The 16,323-nt window shown below is 30.9% G+C and overlaps 1 protein-coding gene across 1 annotated transcript; it reads right to left on the bottom strand.

The window, feature by feature from the left end:
• Positions 1–13,047: 13,047 nt before the first annotated feature.
• LOC147067117 (uncharacterized) lies at positions 13,048–13,620 on the bottom strand. Its single transcript, XM_085954832.1, has one exon. The coding sequence runs from the start codon at positions 13,618–13,620 to the stop codon at positions 13,048–13,050; it is 573 nt and encodes a 190-aa protein (XP_085810958.1).
• Between the last annotated feature and the right edge of the window lie 2,703 nt (positions 13,621–16,323).

Raw genomic sequence — 16,323 nt, 5'->3', positions numbered from 1 at the left:
AAACATTTTATAAAAATCTAAATACCTACAGTTTAATATTTTGAATTTATATATTTTTTAAATATTATTTATTGTAAGATATACAATGGCTTTCATATCCTTATAAAAATATCAATGAAAATAATATTTATGAAACTCAATTAAACCATAACTGTGTATAATATAATTGCTTAAATATTGTTTAATAAAAATTCATCTAAATAATATGTAAATAATATTGGTACATTGGTACCCTGTCATAAATCAAATATACATTCTATTTTTTGACAATTTTATTACCGTTTCAACCAGTGTTTCTTAAAGTGGACGAAGCGATCCAGGGGGGGCGGTAATAGCCTCAGAGGCAATTGAGTGGCCAATAATACAGTTGAGGGGAAGGGAGGAGGTGGAAGCAAAAATAAATTAGAAGAAAATTTTGGAAAATTGTTCGTACATGTTTCATGGGTTGTGTAATATAGGTACAGTTACATTCGTAGTGATTGCTTATTTTCCGAATAAACATACAAAATGCAAACTAATTGCATTTTTATATCAGCAAAAACCTATCCACGTTAGTTATGTTAGATAATATCTTGACTGGACCTAAGAATAAAATTTCGATAATATGGCATTTCCACGATTTTCCACGGTTTTCTAGGGTTTCGTGGAACCCTAGGGCTTCGCGACTAGTGCCAGACAGCCCGCGAAAGTTTACGGAAATATACGTATTACGTGTCCCATTTTTAAACAATTGAGTATTTTGAAAATGTTGCTTGATTCGTATCAAATGCATCATTATTTAAGGACGGCACATTTTAAAACAAATTCAGGAAGGAATGCGAACGATAAAACTTTTGAGAATTGATTCCATTCGAGATTACAAAATTTTCGCCTGCAGCGCTAAATTACCTCGACTATTTGTGTAGGTATATAATTTTTTTGTTGTATCTATCCATAGTGTAGAAACAATAAAATGTAGACGGTATTAAAATTACTTAAAAAATTAGGCTGCAGGTAGTAACGCACAGCAATTTGAACCTGCTTACGGTACACACTTTACTTATGTATAATATAATATGAAAGTTGTGCCCATAGCTTCTTAGTAGAAGTATATTGTAATTATAGCGGTATAATTAATGAATCTTCACTAATTCTACAATGTATTACAAATTCAAAACGTAGTTACTGTGTCAGTCTGCGAATTTATCATCAAATCACAAATGGAATGTAGGTACAAGTGTACAGCAAAACAGCTGGTAACGTGTCATATAGATTTCACCATTACTGAAAACATTAAAAGAATTCCGTCTCAGAAATCATTTATTCGAGTAAACTTCAAAATGCACAATGAATCTGTTTACAGTAGGCAAAGTTGTTGAATGGTCTTGACCCCCCACAGCTTACTTAACTTCCGCTACTCTCGACCATTGGTTTTTAAGTGTTGCACATCATTTTTTCTGAAACGTTAATATCCCATTTATTTATGTTGATATGCATATAATATTAATCTAATGGTTAAAAGATATTACAAACATTATTAGATCTATTTTTGTTTGTTTTACATCCAACTGGACTATATTATAAAAATAATGAAATGTGTAAAAAATATTTAGTTTGAAAAATATAATTAGTGCCATTTATTTATTTAAACTATCATGTTTTTCCAAAAGAATAACTAGTTTAATGTTTTTACTTATCGTATTTCCAATACATTAATAAAATAGCGTTGTCAGAATAAAACCGACACTATAATAAATTTCCGTACATGATCTATATTTTTGAAAAAATCTCTACATAATAATAATTATTGTGTGTCAATTTTTGTAATAGGTATGTATCATGATAATAATTTACACATTACCAATTATTTGGTTATAACAATACGATTGAATCTAAATAAATTTATAAACCTGTATTTATGTTACCTGTAGATTGTGCGGGATAGTTATTTTATTAATTATAAGCTGGGCTATTTTTTTACGATAACATACTTAGGATCCTATTTTAATTTCGATTAATTTACGCAACCACGCAATTATGATGTGTTTAACATCCACATTAAATTTTCTGTGCATATCTGACTGATCACTTTAAATAAAAGATGTATTTCGCATGATTATATTAATTTTCGTGTATATATTTACTAGATGAGATGTAATTCTTTTAATTTGGTCAAATTTGAAATACGCTTAATCACAACTTTTATTTTAATATCCTACCGTGGTATTATATTATATATTTATTGAGAAGCTTTGGTTCGTTATTACTGAATTGAATTGACCGTGCTTAGATGAATTAAGTAGAAGTTATACAACTCTACAGCTCAATAAATTTGCAGCAATTGTTTGCCTAAGGAAAGGATCAATCTATCTCTCCATTCATTTCCTGGCTCATTGCAATATCGATTGCAATTTAGTAGGTATTACTTTTATTGCATCGTATACATACTTACATCATTTGGTGATTAGTCGCATTGCAACAATGGTTAAGACAGATTTAGAGTAAAGTTATTTATATCAAATAAGTTTTATTCTTTTATATTCATTATTCCATATTTCAGGATTCTTATAATTGTATATATATAATATAAACTATACTAAAATTTTAATTTAAAGATAACAACATTTACATTTTTGAACCAATAAGTACACCAATAATATTTATATTTTTTTTAATAAATCTAAACAATCTAACATAAAATTATCTTAAATAACTGTTTTATAAATAAAATCCTTAATAAAATATAATCCATCAATTCCTGAGTAAGTATTATCAAAATTATTTATAATTATAGTTTATTCAAAATGTAAGATTCCTTGTGTATTGACAAGTCTTGCTTTATTCTGTCTTCCGAATCTGAAGTAGATGTCGTGAATCATGATCATATCCATTACCAATGGGCACGTCTTAAATACATTTACCCTGTTATTTTTATTGACTAAAGCGTCAATTACATTGAGCTTTTTTACGAGCTGATTATTGGCAAATTTATAATCTGCCTGTAAATTCGCCCAGTGTAATCATCGAACAAGCTAATAAGCAGGTTGTAAACACTCCATCGAGAAAAGTTGAAAGCCGGTCAACTTTATAAGCTACACGCCGGCTTGTGGGCGTATCGCGTCTGCGCAGTAGAGCGTGGTGGTGGAAAAACGAACTACTCATTTTGAAATTTACCTTTTTGACGTTTAATGGAAACATTATTATGGAGCGTAGCGACCTCCCGGCAAAAAAACGAACTACGTTCCGTCAAAATCGCTCGCTGGCTTGTGGCTTATCAGCGAATGGAAAAATTTGTGTGTAATCATGAAATCGCAGTAGCTGAACCGCCCGCTTTTAAATTTGCCAATAATCAGCTCATAAAAAAGCTCAATGTAATTGACGCTTTATCCTATTTTCCCTATACCAGGACTAGATCACAATAGTTCTCACTGTGAAAGTGATGGTGTGATTAAACATACATATAATTTTGGAGTCTTTACAAACGTGAGAATTTCAAAATATCAATTCTATTATTATTAAAAAGGGCGTTTGTTGTATTTTTAGTCATGAAAATGTCGTTAACATTAATTTATTAGTAGATACTTTTTAGGAAATTTTTGACATATTATTTTTTTTATAAGATATCAATAAATATATAAGAAAATGTTTCAGAGAAGTAATATCAAATAAATCAAGTTATGTTTTTTTTATAAATTTCGTAATATATGAGAATCTTAATAAAAATATGAAGGTACCTACATTAAAAATAGAGAATAAAAACTTAGGTATTATTACCAATGTACCCAACCAAAAATGATAATTATACACATTTTTTAATGAATTTCTAACTTTATGATTTAAAATTTCTACTCACTTCTTTATAAAATTGTGCATTTTCCTAAGAAAATATTTTCTGATCTGTTGGGAGTCATCTCTTTCGCTATACATGTTAGTTCAAGACCGACTATAATACAGGCTGTGTCACTGAACTACGAATTACGATGGTAGTGCTAGTTATTAATTTGCAACAATTATCATTTTCTATAAATAGTTTACCATATTGCATTCGTAGTATTAGCATTGAGCAATAATAATAACTACAATCGAAGTTGACAGTTATGTGTCACGATCTGACAATAGTGGGCCTTGATGTTAATTGGACATCGCCATTGTATTCGTCATACAAGTACATATTACAAGTTTCTTATTAATTTTTATTATGATAATAATTAGGCAAAATTTTATAAATTCCTTTTTTATATACTGACTTACCAAATTACTGGTTCTCATCAATCAATTCAAATACATTTATTCACATGATAATAACAATACATACTTATAATTTTAAGATATTGACAATATGACATGAAAAATAAAAAAAATGTGACATTATTGACAAAATCAGCGTAATAAGAAAAATATACTTAATTACCAGAATGTACATTGATTAAGAATCTTAAGAATACTATATCTTAAGAATTTATAAAATAAATTACAATAAAACCATCACACCTTTAGGCTATGAAGCGGTTTGGTTGAACACAACCATCGCCTACCCGATTGACATTACCAATAGCATGTTAATAACGACGAATCACCAACTACTATATATAGTTGTGAAACACGTCACAGAAATCTCCCATCAAACCCAATACCCACAATATTCCAAGTTAATACCTTTCATATTGAACAACAAGAAGCATAGTTACAAATAATAAATTAATATAGCTAGGTAAAGTAAGATTTGAAACTGTGACTTGACTGGGTCGGCCATGTCCACCACACACTAGAAACATGACTACCAAATATGGTTCTCGTCAAGAATTAGGAAGGAAGGAGGTCAGTTATTTGAGTTTTCTCGTCTCAACCTGTCACGTAGGTAGGTATATTATAGCCTCGAGAAAGGACACCACGGATGCATTAAGAAAAGAATAAAGTTTGTAGCGAAAATATATGTAGGTAGTTAGGGAACACATTCATTTCCTCAATTGGTAGGTACGTTTATATTCAAGATTTATTAAGAACTACTTCAAAATAACTGTCATTGATAACTTTACGTAGGTTATTATATTATTACGTTTATTACGTTAGAAAAAACCTCCCATAGGTTTAAACACAATAGCATACATCGAAACTTGAGTAAGTACGTATAAATCTTTTAATATCATATAACAAATATCTTGTGTAACAATCGCATATTTGAATTATGAATGATACTTTGTGTAAACAAATCTATATGACACAATAAAACAGCTTCTTGTGAAGGCAATACTAATTTCTTTAAAAACATTGTTGTGTCAGTTTTGCATTGACAAAATGTGATACAAATTGAATGAAAAGCTTAACAATGACTACTTCCGGTTGAAGCTTTCGTTGTTCGATTTTGAAATTATTATAAAAGCCGTTTGTCATTGATCCACAAACGGAGTTTTATCAATAATATTACTATTTTATTACAAATTCTTCTTCATCCAAGATTAATGTTTTTTTTTAATAATTGCTCCTTATGAATTTATCATTAACATTCATATTATTTACTATCCATTCTGAGTGTCATAATAAACTGTAAATCACGTAAAGTTTGTATCGTAAATAGGTATCGTTATGACGATTTTAATTCGTCAATTTACGAATATGTATATGATAAGTGATCGGTTTTATATTAAGCTACCCGGTGTTCGCCTTTTGGCATAGTATACACATATCATAACTAACAAAGATTGAAATTGTATAGTGACTATAGTGTATATCTAAAAAAAACTAAACGACATTAAACTACACTATTATAAGTATATACAATAAAATACCAAAGTCAAAATTTATTGACAAGAATAATAAAATAAATTTTCGTATTATTAATTAGTTATTGAATTTGGTTGGTTGTAATTTTGAGGTAACCTACGTATATTAATAAGTGATATTATATAATATAGTCTAGACTTCGAGTAAAGAGACCGAATCCGTATACGTAATTAGAGAGACGTACTTTCCTTTGTGATTTGTTTACTTGAGATGACAGTACACACGAAAAGTCATAGTGCCAAGCCGGAAAGTGATCGTGGCTATATGTGAAGATAATTTAATTTTCACTTATTACGTTAATAAGTTTGTTTCGTATTTAGATATAAGTTATAGTTTAATTAAATGGTAAGTTAATAATGCCGGAGCCATCTCAGGATCTCTAGTAGAGATTGTTTCAAAAAACAATGACGTAATAATTATGTAGGTACATCACAATTCGTATTAATAAAACATGCCTAAGACCAATAATTATACTACCTATATTATAATATCAAGGCAAGACACAACCGAAACTAAATATATTCTGAAAAGTCTAAAAATGAGAACAATCAGATGAATTGAAGGAATAACCCTCAGAGATTTAATAAATCCGAAAAAAAAACCATAGATGACACTTTGATCAGACGGTTAAGACAAAGAAGGATATTCTGGAAGACAGTGGAAAATATGGATAATTTTATACAATGTGATACACCGAAGACTATCTGCAGCCCGATTTCCTAACTATCGTCTCGTGTGGCACCAGACGACATGACGTAATTGTGACGTCAGCCAATACATGCCGCCCGCTCGAGCGTGTATTGGCTGACGTCACAATTATGTCATGTCGTCTGGTGCCACACGAGACGATAGTTAGGAAATCGGGCTGCTGGTCGTAATCTTCCCAAAATATGGAGAAATAGGTTGAGCTCATTAATCTTAATAAAACAGACATAACGAAATACATACACCGAGAATAATAAGAAAATAATGGTAAATGTGCCGCAGAGGTGGCCATGAGATTTTACAACTTTCTTTTTAGACCAAACGAAACCTAACATAACCTAATCTAACCTACCCCAACCTAATATTACCTCATATAATCTTAGTATGTGATCATCATTTGGGATGGTGGATCAAAATGTATAAATATTTCAAATTTTTAATTAACGATTATTGGATCGAAAATCCGATGCACTGACATAAATAAGTATTTATTACAATTGTCTACATGGTATAAACTGTTTTCGTAAAAAAAAATTATAAAAGCTCATGGCCACCTCTGCAGCACAATTACCAAAATAATTTCATAATATATAAACAGTTGTGAACCTACATACGAAATTATTATTTTTTATTTTTTTAAACAAAAACCAGCGCGCTTACCAATGGTTTATCCTGTATCGCAAAACCTATGTTGTGACATTTTGTCGATACCACTGAGTCACTTGAAAAGCGAATGAGAATAGGTGCTGATACAATGTTATTTCAGAAAGTTTTATTTTATAAGTAAATATGGTGATAGCAATTTGTTATATTGACAAAGATAAGATATTCGAATTCCATATTATTACGTTATAGAAACGGATACTACATGACGTCAAGACACGTCGAAACCCATCGTGAAAAGGAAGATAATCTTATTTTCATAATGCAATTTATTTATATAATTTATTTCCTTAACCGTTTTGGTAATATCGATTTTATAGTATAACTAGATACGTGCCTATTTACGTCAGTTCAAACTATTTCTACAGGAAGTTCTAAATTTGCAGGGCATTTCCGAAAGCGTGCTTCAACCATTTCACGTCGCTATAAATAACAACCGGGAGGTTCATAATCCCTCGTTATTTTACTTCCAATTACTTTGAGATACCTATAAATAAAAATACTTTCTTAGGTTCCAAAATATTTCCATCTCAATGTTAATCAATAATATATTTATTTCATTTTTTCATCCTTAATTTTTAATAATAAGTATAGCTTTTTATGGTAACGTCATAGTAAGTAAGTATATATTTTAAAAATTATCTTTTTTTATTATATAAATAATATATTTCTATCAGCTTTCTCTCACTCGATTTAATATATAGCTATACCTACAATCTATATCATCACTATTGACTTTACAATACATTCGGTGTAGATCTTGGCCTTTCCAGAATAACTCTCTTGACCTGTGCTATGATTCATACCGAAAATTTCGTAACAGTACAAGATTACCAGTAGACAAAAAAAATTGAAGTGACGGAAAGCTTACGATTAATACATTTTATCATAATCAATTAGGAAATTAACTGACGTCTCTTTCGTATTTTTACGCTCAGTTTACTGGTTACCAATTGTCTCTAGATTAAAAATAACTGCAATATAATATATTTTTATATGAATGTGACTCAAAACTTCGTGTAACGTAATATTGATGAATCAAACAGCAGGTGCCCATAGATGGAAGCATGCACGATGAAATTGTTCGAAGAACAAAGCTGGGATGGAGTGCTTTCGGACGTCTAAATAGTATCTTCAAGAGTCACCTACCATTATGTCTTAAGCGTAAGGTGTTCAACCAATGTATGCTACCCGTGCTCACGTATGGCTGCGAGACGTGGACCCTCAACACGAGAGATGTCCAAAAGCTAAGAGTCGCACAGCGAGGCATGGAGATATGTATGTTGGGCATCACGCGAAAGGACCGTAAGAGAAACGAATGGGTTAGGAAGCAGACAGGAGTACGCGATATAATAGACATTTCCAAACAGGTGAAATGGAGATGGGCGGGACACACTGCTCGCCGAAAGGACAGCCGCTGGACAAATGCCGTCATCCAGTGGTACCCAAGGGGCACAAAACGGCCACAGGGTCGCCCTAAAAGCCGATGGATTGACGAACTGGTAAAGTTCGGTGGAAATACGTGGCAGCGAAAGACACAGGACCGAGAGAGTTGGAAGAAGCTTGGTGAGGCCTTCATCCAGCAGTGAATTGATCCCGGCTGATGATGATGATCTGTAGAAGTACTGGAGTGCTACCCTGGTGAACTTCGACTCCAATACAGCTCTGATAGTGTGTAATAATTCGGTACATCTAGCTGGCCGTGTCACTTTTTAGCATTTAGTTTTTTAGCATTTTGCATTTTGCATTGCATTTAGCATTTCGTTTAGCATTTCTTTCAACGTGATGCTCAAAAATTCACTGTAGTAATATGCCATACAATATTACAATATTACAATGTAGGTATTAACCACAATATTTTTAATTTTAAAAATAATAAAACATTGGTTATATCGGTAATAATAAGTTTTATTATTATTATTAAGAAAATTATCTCACATATTACCATTATGCTATCAGTTGAAATAGTTATATTTCTATATTGGTTCTAGGACAAATTATTATCATATTACTAGTTGTACATAATATGTCTAGTTGTGTTTATTTTTTTTAAATATTTTTTTACATGAATATCTAAAATGGCGTTCATCAAATATGTTGTGTCTAGGCGTGGTTTGTAATCCAAATATTATATCTATACATATACGGTAAGTAACCACAAACAACCCCTATAGTGGTTTGATCCCCTAAAAAATATGATACGCCATTTTATTTGTCCCCCTTTTCAATGAGCATCATCTACATACGTACGTAGTCTTTATTTATTTCAATTGCGGTGGCCTCGGGAAATCAAGTTGTAGCAGTTTTAAATTATAGTTGCCGAAGAGGCTTAAAGCAATGCACTCATAACTTTATAACAATAGGTTCTTACACAAAAGTCTATGTATTGTGATGTTATTACGTCATAATTTTAAATGTATTGCGGTAAATATGGATATTATTCCTATTTATAGGGAGTCATTTAATTTTCTGAACTAATTAGAGATATCATACAATAAAACTTATCAATCGTTTGTATGTATCTCTAACATAAATTTACATATCTTGTCACTAGTGTTTATTTCTCTGTCTCCTTGATAAATAAATATCTAAGAAAATTGGAAGCATAAGTTGTTTGCTTTCCTAATGAATAATTATTTATTTATAAAAGATACATTGACCACATAAAAAAATATAAATTCAAGACGTTCACAACATGACATTTAGAATAAAAATTACAGATAAATTAACTTCGTAGAGAAAAAAATACAAATTAAACAATAAAATAGAATTTTAAAAACAAAATACATAATGCATCACTAAAAATGTCTACATCTCTAGGGAGTGCATTGACCAGCCACACAGCCCTCGCTATTGGTGCATGGTAAGCATGACATGAGGAAACAGCTTTCATCCAAAATAGGTCGTGGATGCGACCACGCATGTAACTGACGGGTGCATAAAAATTCAAATTTTCTAGAATATCGAGATTGAAAACTATACCACGTGAGAGCAGGGAAAGATGTGTATTATGTAAAACTAACCTCTCATTGAAATTAAAATCAATTCAAATATAAATATATTTCAATTACACGTGGATGTAAATGGACGTTTTTTTATAATATCTTAAACTCACTCGGCGTACTCCTTGTTTTCCTCTATGTTCTGACTAATCGTAAATCTTAAAAAAATATCAGTATATAATATGTTGATATATTGATAAAATTTTATGAAGACTATTGGCTTCTGCACCATTAAAATATGATTTGATCCCCATGGCTATATGTGGGGTCGAGTAAAATTAATTAAATTGGTAAAATGCCTCTGCGACAAAGGAAAGCGACCCTCCTGCATTTTAATGCAATAAGTTTGCAACAGTGGACTTACAAACACTCCGCATATTATATTTGCATTGCGAATAACAAACTGTAGCTGCTACTATTAAAGTGGCTTACAAACTGTTTAAATACAAAACTTACCATATTATTACTTTTCAATTTACGAGAAGAGGTTTCAAAACAAACAAACATAGAAACAAACAAATAAACAAACTTGACATTTAAAACGAGATTAATTATTTGAATTAATTAAGTCTCTATGCATATTATATTTCAACATTCATTATATTACTTCTAATACCAACAAGCACTTGATTTAATTCAGTATAATTATTCCTTTATTTTCCTAGTTTGTTTTTGATATTATGTTACATGTAAAGTTTTCAAAGCAATGTCTAACAAGCTTATCACCATCACCATGAGTCTCTCATTAACGCAGTGTCCTAGCCTCCTCCAAGAACTTCCTCCGTCTCACCTATCCTCCAGGTGTCTGCTCCGGCTACTATAGCATCTCCGTTAAAACCGGAGTCTAGGCTAGCCAACCGACTTTTCATAGTCCGATCTGATATCCAGGATTCCCTTCGGTTGTTGGATACTGTCCATCCTTACTATATGGTCTGCCCACCCGAGTTTGCCAAGTCTCCGTCTAGTATGGGTACATATGTCTTACGTAGCACCTTACCCTCGAATATATCGACCACACGCGTATCAGCTTAGGTGAGAGTCTAACATTCCGACCCATAATTGGTATTATTAACGCCCACGGTGGCCGCGCGGCTTAAGCGTTTGACTATAACGCCGTCGGTCCCAGGTTCGAATCCTGGGTCTGGCAAGTACACATATTGTTTTTCAATTTGTGTGTGAGTCAGGGTGTGGACCTAATAGGTTGAGCAAGTGGCTGACATCCATTTCTCGTAAAAAACAAAATCTGTTAATACAAACCTCTCCTCTATAGAGGTCCATATGATCCTATTAGGATCGGACATGGTCGGAAAAATTATTATTTAGCTAACAAATTTATAACTTCTATAATGTTACTATAATACTCCCATAATACTTTCAACAATAAAATGTCATATTTTGTATGACATTAAACTATTCTCTAATATCTTTAGAAAACATATTTATAAAAATAACTGACCTTTTGCGTTATATGTTGGAGCATATACATTATTTTGATTAGGACTTCCACATTGTATAATAAACTTAAAATACAGTGATTGGTTGATAGTTATTTCTTAAACTTCTTGATATTAATAATATAAACAGTATAAACACAATATATCAATGTGACCCATTGAGTAGCATTTTAATTCGTAATCCAAATAATATCTAGAATAAAATCGCCAAGCAATTCTCTATATCGGGCGGCAAAAGAGTCTTATAGTTTCATTATTTAAATCATACAATTAATTATCAGTCTGTGTGTATGTTTTGACCAAGTAATGATAAGGGCATTGTGCATAATTCCCGGGCAGAGTGATAAATATTTTTTTAATTCCTCATTTTGACCGGACAGTTACGCCAAAATTATTTCAATTGACCCATCATTTAAAAGTTTATACAAATACTACAGAATTGCTCTATATAAGATTAAATAAGAATACATTCAAATGAACTTAATCATGTTAGGTTATTACTTATTATGTTTCAAAGCAAAAATAGATTTTTTCGCTAAGTAGAAGTATATTATTTATATAAATTCAATTCAATAATAATAAATAAAACAAATTATGTATTTATCACTTTTCCCGGGTATTATGCATAATGCTCATTTAATTACTTGGTCCATATCATATACAATACAACATAGGGTGAGTTTATTTGTGGGTATATGATATTATTTATTTGTGAACTCAATTGTGTCATTTATAATATTTTTATTTATTGTAAAAAAATGTTTAATTTCATTTTATTCTTTGCCAATTATTATTAAATAAAATTAAACTCCTATACAAGTGTTATTTTTTTTTGTTTACTTTTTTATAATATTTGATTATTTACTGTAGGCTATATACAAAATAGGTGCTATGGGATGTGATATAAAATTATTCATAGTAAAAGAAGACAATTAAAAAGTAAAAAAATATTTATTCACTTTAGAATACATGAAAATATTAAAATATATTTTTCAGTTAAAAATATTATAGTATATTTTTTTCTAGCTTACAATTACCATAATATATACAATAAATAATGGATGAATACCGAAACGGAACTTTATATTATATATACTAAAGTATCCATAATCTTTCTTAAATGCGATACCTACCTTTCCAAATATAAAATCGATTTTCTTTTGGTTAAGTGCATAATAAAACAAGTACCTACCTACATATTATTTAGTATTTTTATCAACATTTTAACATTTCATTGTTATGTAATGAAAAATAAACGTACACTATACGGATTATATAAAAAATTAATATTTGTATCGAAATAAGTAGGTAAGTAAGTAAGTAACCGATATTTTTTTATTAATCGGGCAGTCAAAATCATTAAATATTATCATCGGAGTTTTGTACACTTACGTACATTCACTAATTATTTATTACCATATGATAAAACTATAATTTATTAAACTACACAATTTTACACAACGCTAATAACCATATAAATATGGATAACCAGCTACCGGGGGCAAACCAGCCAACGGAACAAACATGGGCATCATCCTCTCAGCCTGCACCATGTGAGTCCTGGTATGCTTCTTCAGGTGATCTCGTCGACCAAACTTTTTGCCGCATGTTTGACAAGGATAAGGCCTCAGTCCTGAATGAATCCTCCTGTGCCTCGTCAGCTCTTCGTTCCTAGTGAAAGTCTTCCCACAAGTCTTATCATCGCACTTGAAAGGTCTTTCTCCAGTATGAATCCTGACGTGTCCTTTTAACTGGCCATTATTGGAGAACCCTACGTCGCAATGAGGGCATCTGTACTTTTTTGGTCGCTGTTTTCTGGCATTCAGCATTTTCGCCTGAGTTTCTTGATGCATTATTCTCGCATATTCCAATTCCATTGCGTACCCATGAGCAAATGACTCCATAAGTAATGGGTCTGTTGGAGGAATACCTAAGGATTGCGCTAATTCTGCTTGTGACAAAAATTCTGCAGGATGTCTTCCGTGATGAGTCGGAAAACTTTCAATTGGATATGGGAAATACTCGGGATGATTCATAATCATATTTTCAGGATAATGCTGGTTGAAGAATTCTTGATTTTTGGCATGGTTTGTTATTGAAGAAAGATTAGCAGATGAACTATCATCCTTACAATTGGAAGTATTTATTATATTTAATTGATTATTATCACTCAAATTATTATTATCGTTGATTATTTTTTTATCACGACTCGACGGCAAATCCACAGGATGTTTATGTTTTGTTATTTTAGATGTATTGTCTTCCAAATAATGATAACTATTTTTAATTGAATCACTTTTGATACCACTATAATTGGCATTATGTTTACCATTGAACTTTTCTTCAGGATATCCTAGTCTTTTATTTATTTCTTTTTTCTCGTTATAATTTCTTATAAACTTCTCCGGAGAATGTTCCATAACTGTATTATTTGTTAGCGAAACTTCATCAGTAGTAGTTGTAGAAATAGTACAATCTTGATTTATTCCAGGCTTGCAAACATTTCTTACTTTTCTAAGTTTGTTTGCTTTATCCGATACACTTTTTCGATGTCTAATGTCAGTTTTAACGCACTCAGTTTTATTATCAGCCAACATTTCTGAGAGATTTTCCACTTTTAACTTTTCTTCGAAAATAAATTTTCTTTCATTTTCCAACTTTTCCTCAATTGCATCCCACGGTCTAAATAGCTTTGAATACATTTGCGATGTTGATAATAACATTTCGACTATTTTTAATACAAATTATTTAATACTTTTCACTAATAATAATATATCGAAGCGCTTTGATTTCTAAACGTACTTGAAGGATGTTAGTCCAATACAAAATCACCCTTGACTGACTTGTGAATCAAGTTACCCTGTATCTATATACAAAGTAAAGCTTTGCAATAGAATCAATCGTTCTACAAGCCAAAAAAGGCTCAGACCCCAAAACGCATACAACCCCCCAACAAAAATAAGCTACCCTCTCCTGCCTCCAAAAGTGCAACCGAATTCAAGCGTGTTTAATAATTGAAACCATTCTCATCTATATTGTGCTATACGTTAAGTATATTTTTCTTTGAACTAGTTCTATGAACATAGTTCTTTTGTATGATGGAGTTTTTACAGTGACATTGCATTTAGGGTGTCGTCAAGCCCTTTTGGCGCGAAGGATCGCTACGGCCTACGAAGGCAGTTGACATTTAGGGGGCTGGTCTGTGAGCAATTACAATGGCACGAGGTTTTCTTGTGGAGGGGGTAGAACAAGCCCCTTTGCGGAGATTGAACATTTTTCTGTTGTGAAAACACATTAAAATCGTGCAGCCACAAACTATAATATTTTATAGTATGTAATACAATTAATTATTAATTTTCTTCAACATATTGCTTTAAACTGTTTTTTGAACAATACAATACCTTGTCACCTATTTATTAAATTCAAGTGGTATTATACCAGACAATCAATATGGCAGTCGTTTTGTGCTCCACATTATGACTGCTTTATAATGGTTTTGTTAATTCTACGTTATTAGAGCTTTTATGTTGACGATCTAAGATAACTAATCTTTATAATTCAAATAACAAACGTGCATGACCTTAAAAATATGGCAGAAAGATGGCTTTGAAGCTAAGTTCAGGGAGTTGATATCTCGAATAGTAGGTTCGTATAGAAATTTAAACTGTCAATAACTAGCTATCAATTTGAATAACTCACATATTTTAGAATTAACAAAAACTTTGTTTCATAACAGTTCGTTAAAATACTTTTATTAAGTATGTTTCTTCATTCTGGGAATGAAAGTGTCAATATAGGGGGAAATGTTTTTCAATTTAATGCTTGTGTAAAACTTACAGAAGTATTAGTGTGCCGTTTGTAATTGTTTATATATGTGTGTGCGTGTGTATGTGACCAGGCTCAATTCATATGTTTTTTTAGTATTTATATATGTGGCTTTGTTTGTTAAGAAAATTAAATAGACACCTACCTAATGTTTAATTACAAATAAGTTTTATTATAATAGAATACACATAAGTATTATTATTAAGATATATCGACCGCTTTCATACGTTTGATACGTTTTGTAACCTCTTTCTTTGTTGCAATTTTGTAATTTTGCATGCATTTATACCTAATACAATTATTTGATACAAATATTTTCATATCGTTAAATAGCCAACATTTTAGAACAGTGTCAATTATAAATAAAATATAATTTTATTTATGTTGTACCTATATAGGTAGGTACTTACACAGTTATTCGAAATAACGATCGCCAGAATATTTTCATTGATTATAATTTTTTCATTAACCATCGGTCCGTCATATTTAAATTCATTTTATAAATTAAATATTATAAGATATAATACAGACGATTTAAAAATTTTCGTATTATCGGAATTTTTATATTATACCTTTATAATTTAAATACGAACACATTTCCTGTCTGAAAGTTAAAAATAATAGTTTCGAGATTATTAGCAAGTAACGAATGTTTCGTCGTATTAAATATTGAAATATGTCATACACCTTCAAAGAAACAAATTAAAAGTTTAATTACCCATATTATGATTAAGTATGAAACATACATTAACGTTCAATTACCTTTATAATGGTATTTTTATATAAATCATAGTTGATTTGGACACATATAACTTTTTAATTACAAATATATAGTGATATTATCACAAAATAGGTCTTACTTTGCATATTACGTTATACTAGCTGAAGTACCCGGCTTTGCGCAAGATCGCTTC

This window comes from Rhyacophila brunnea, unplaced genomic scaffold, assembly GCF_057557595.1.
Source record: "Rhyacophila brunnea isolate RB1 unplaced genomic scaffold, BYU_Rbru_1.0 scaffold_4, whole genome shotgun sequence".
NCBI lineage: Eukaryota > Metazoa > Arthropoda > Insecta > Trichoptera > Rhyacophilidae > Rhyacophila > Rhyacophila brunnea.
Note: the sequence above shows the minus strand (reverse complement) of the source record. Positions and strands in the feature narration are given on the sequence as shown.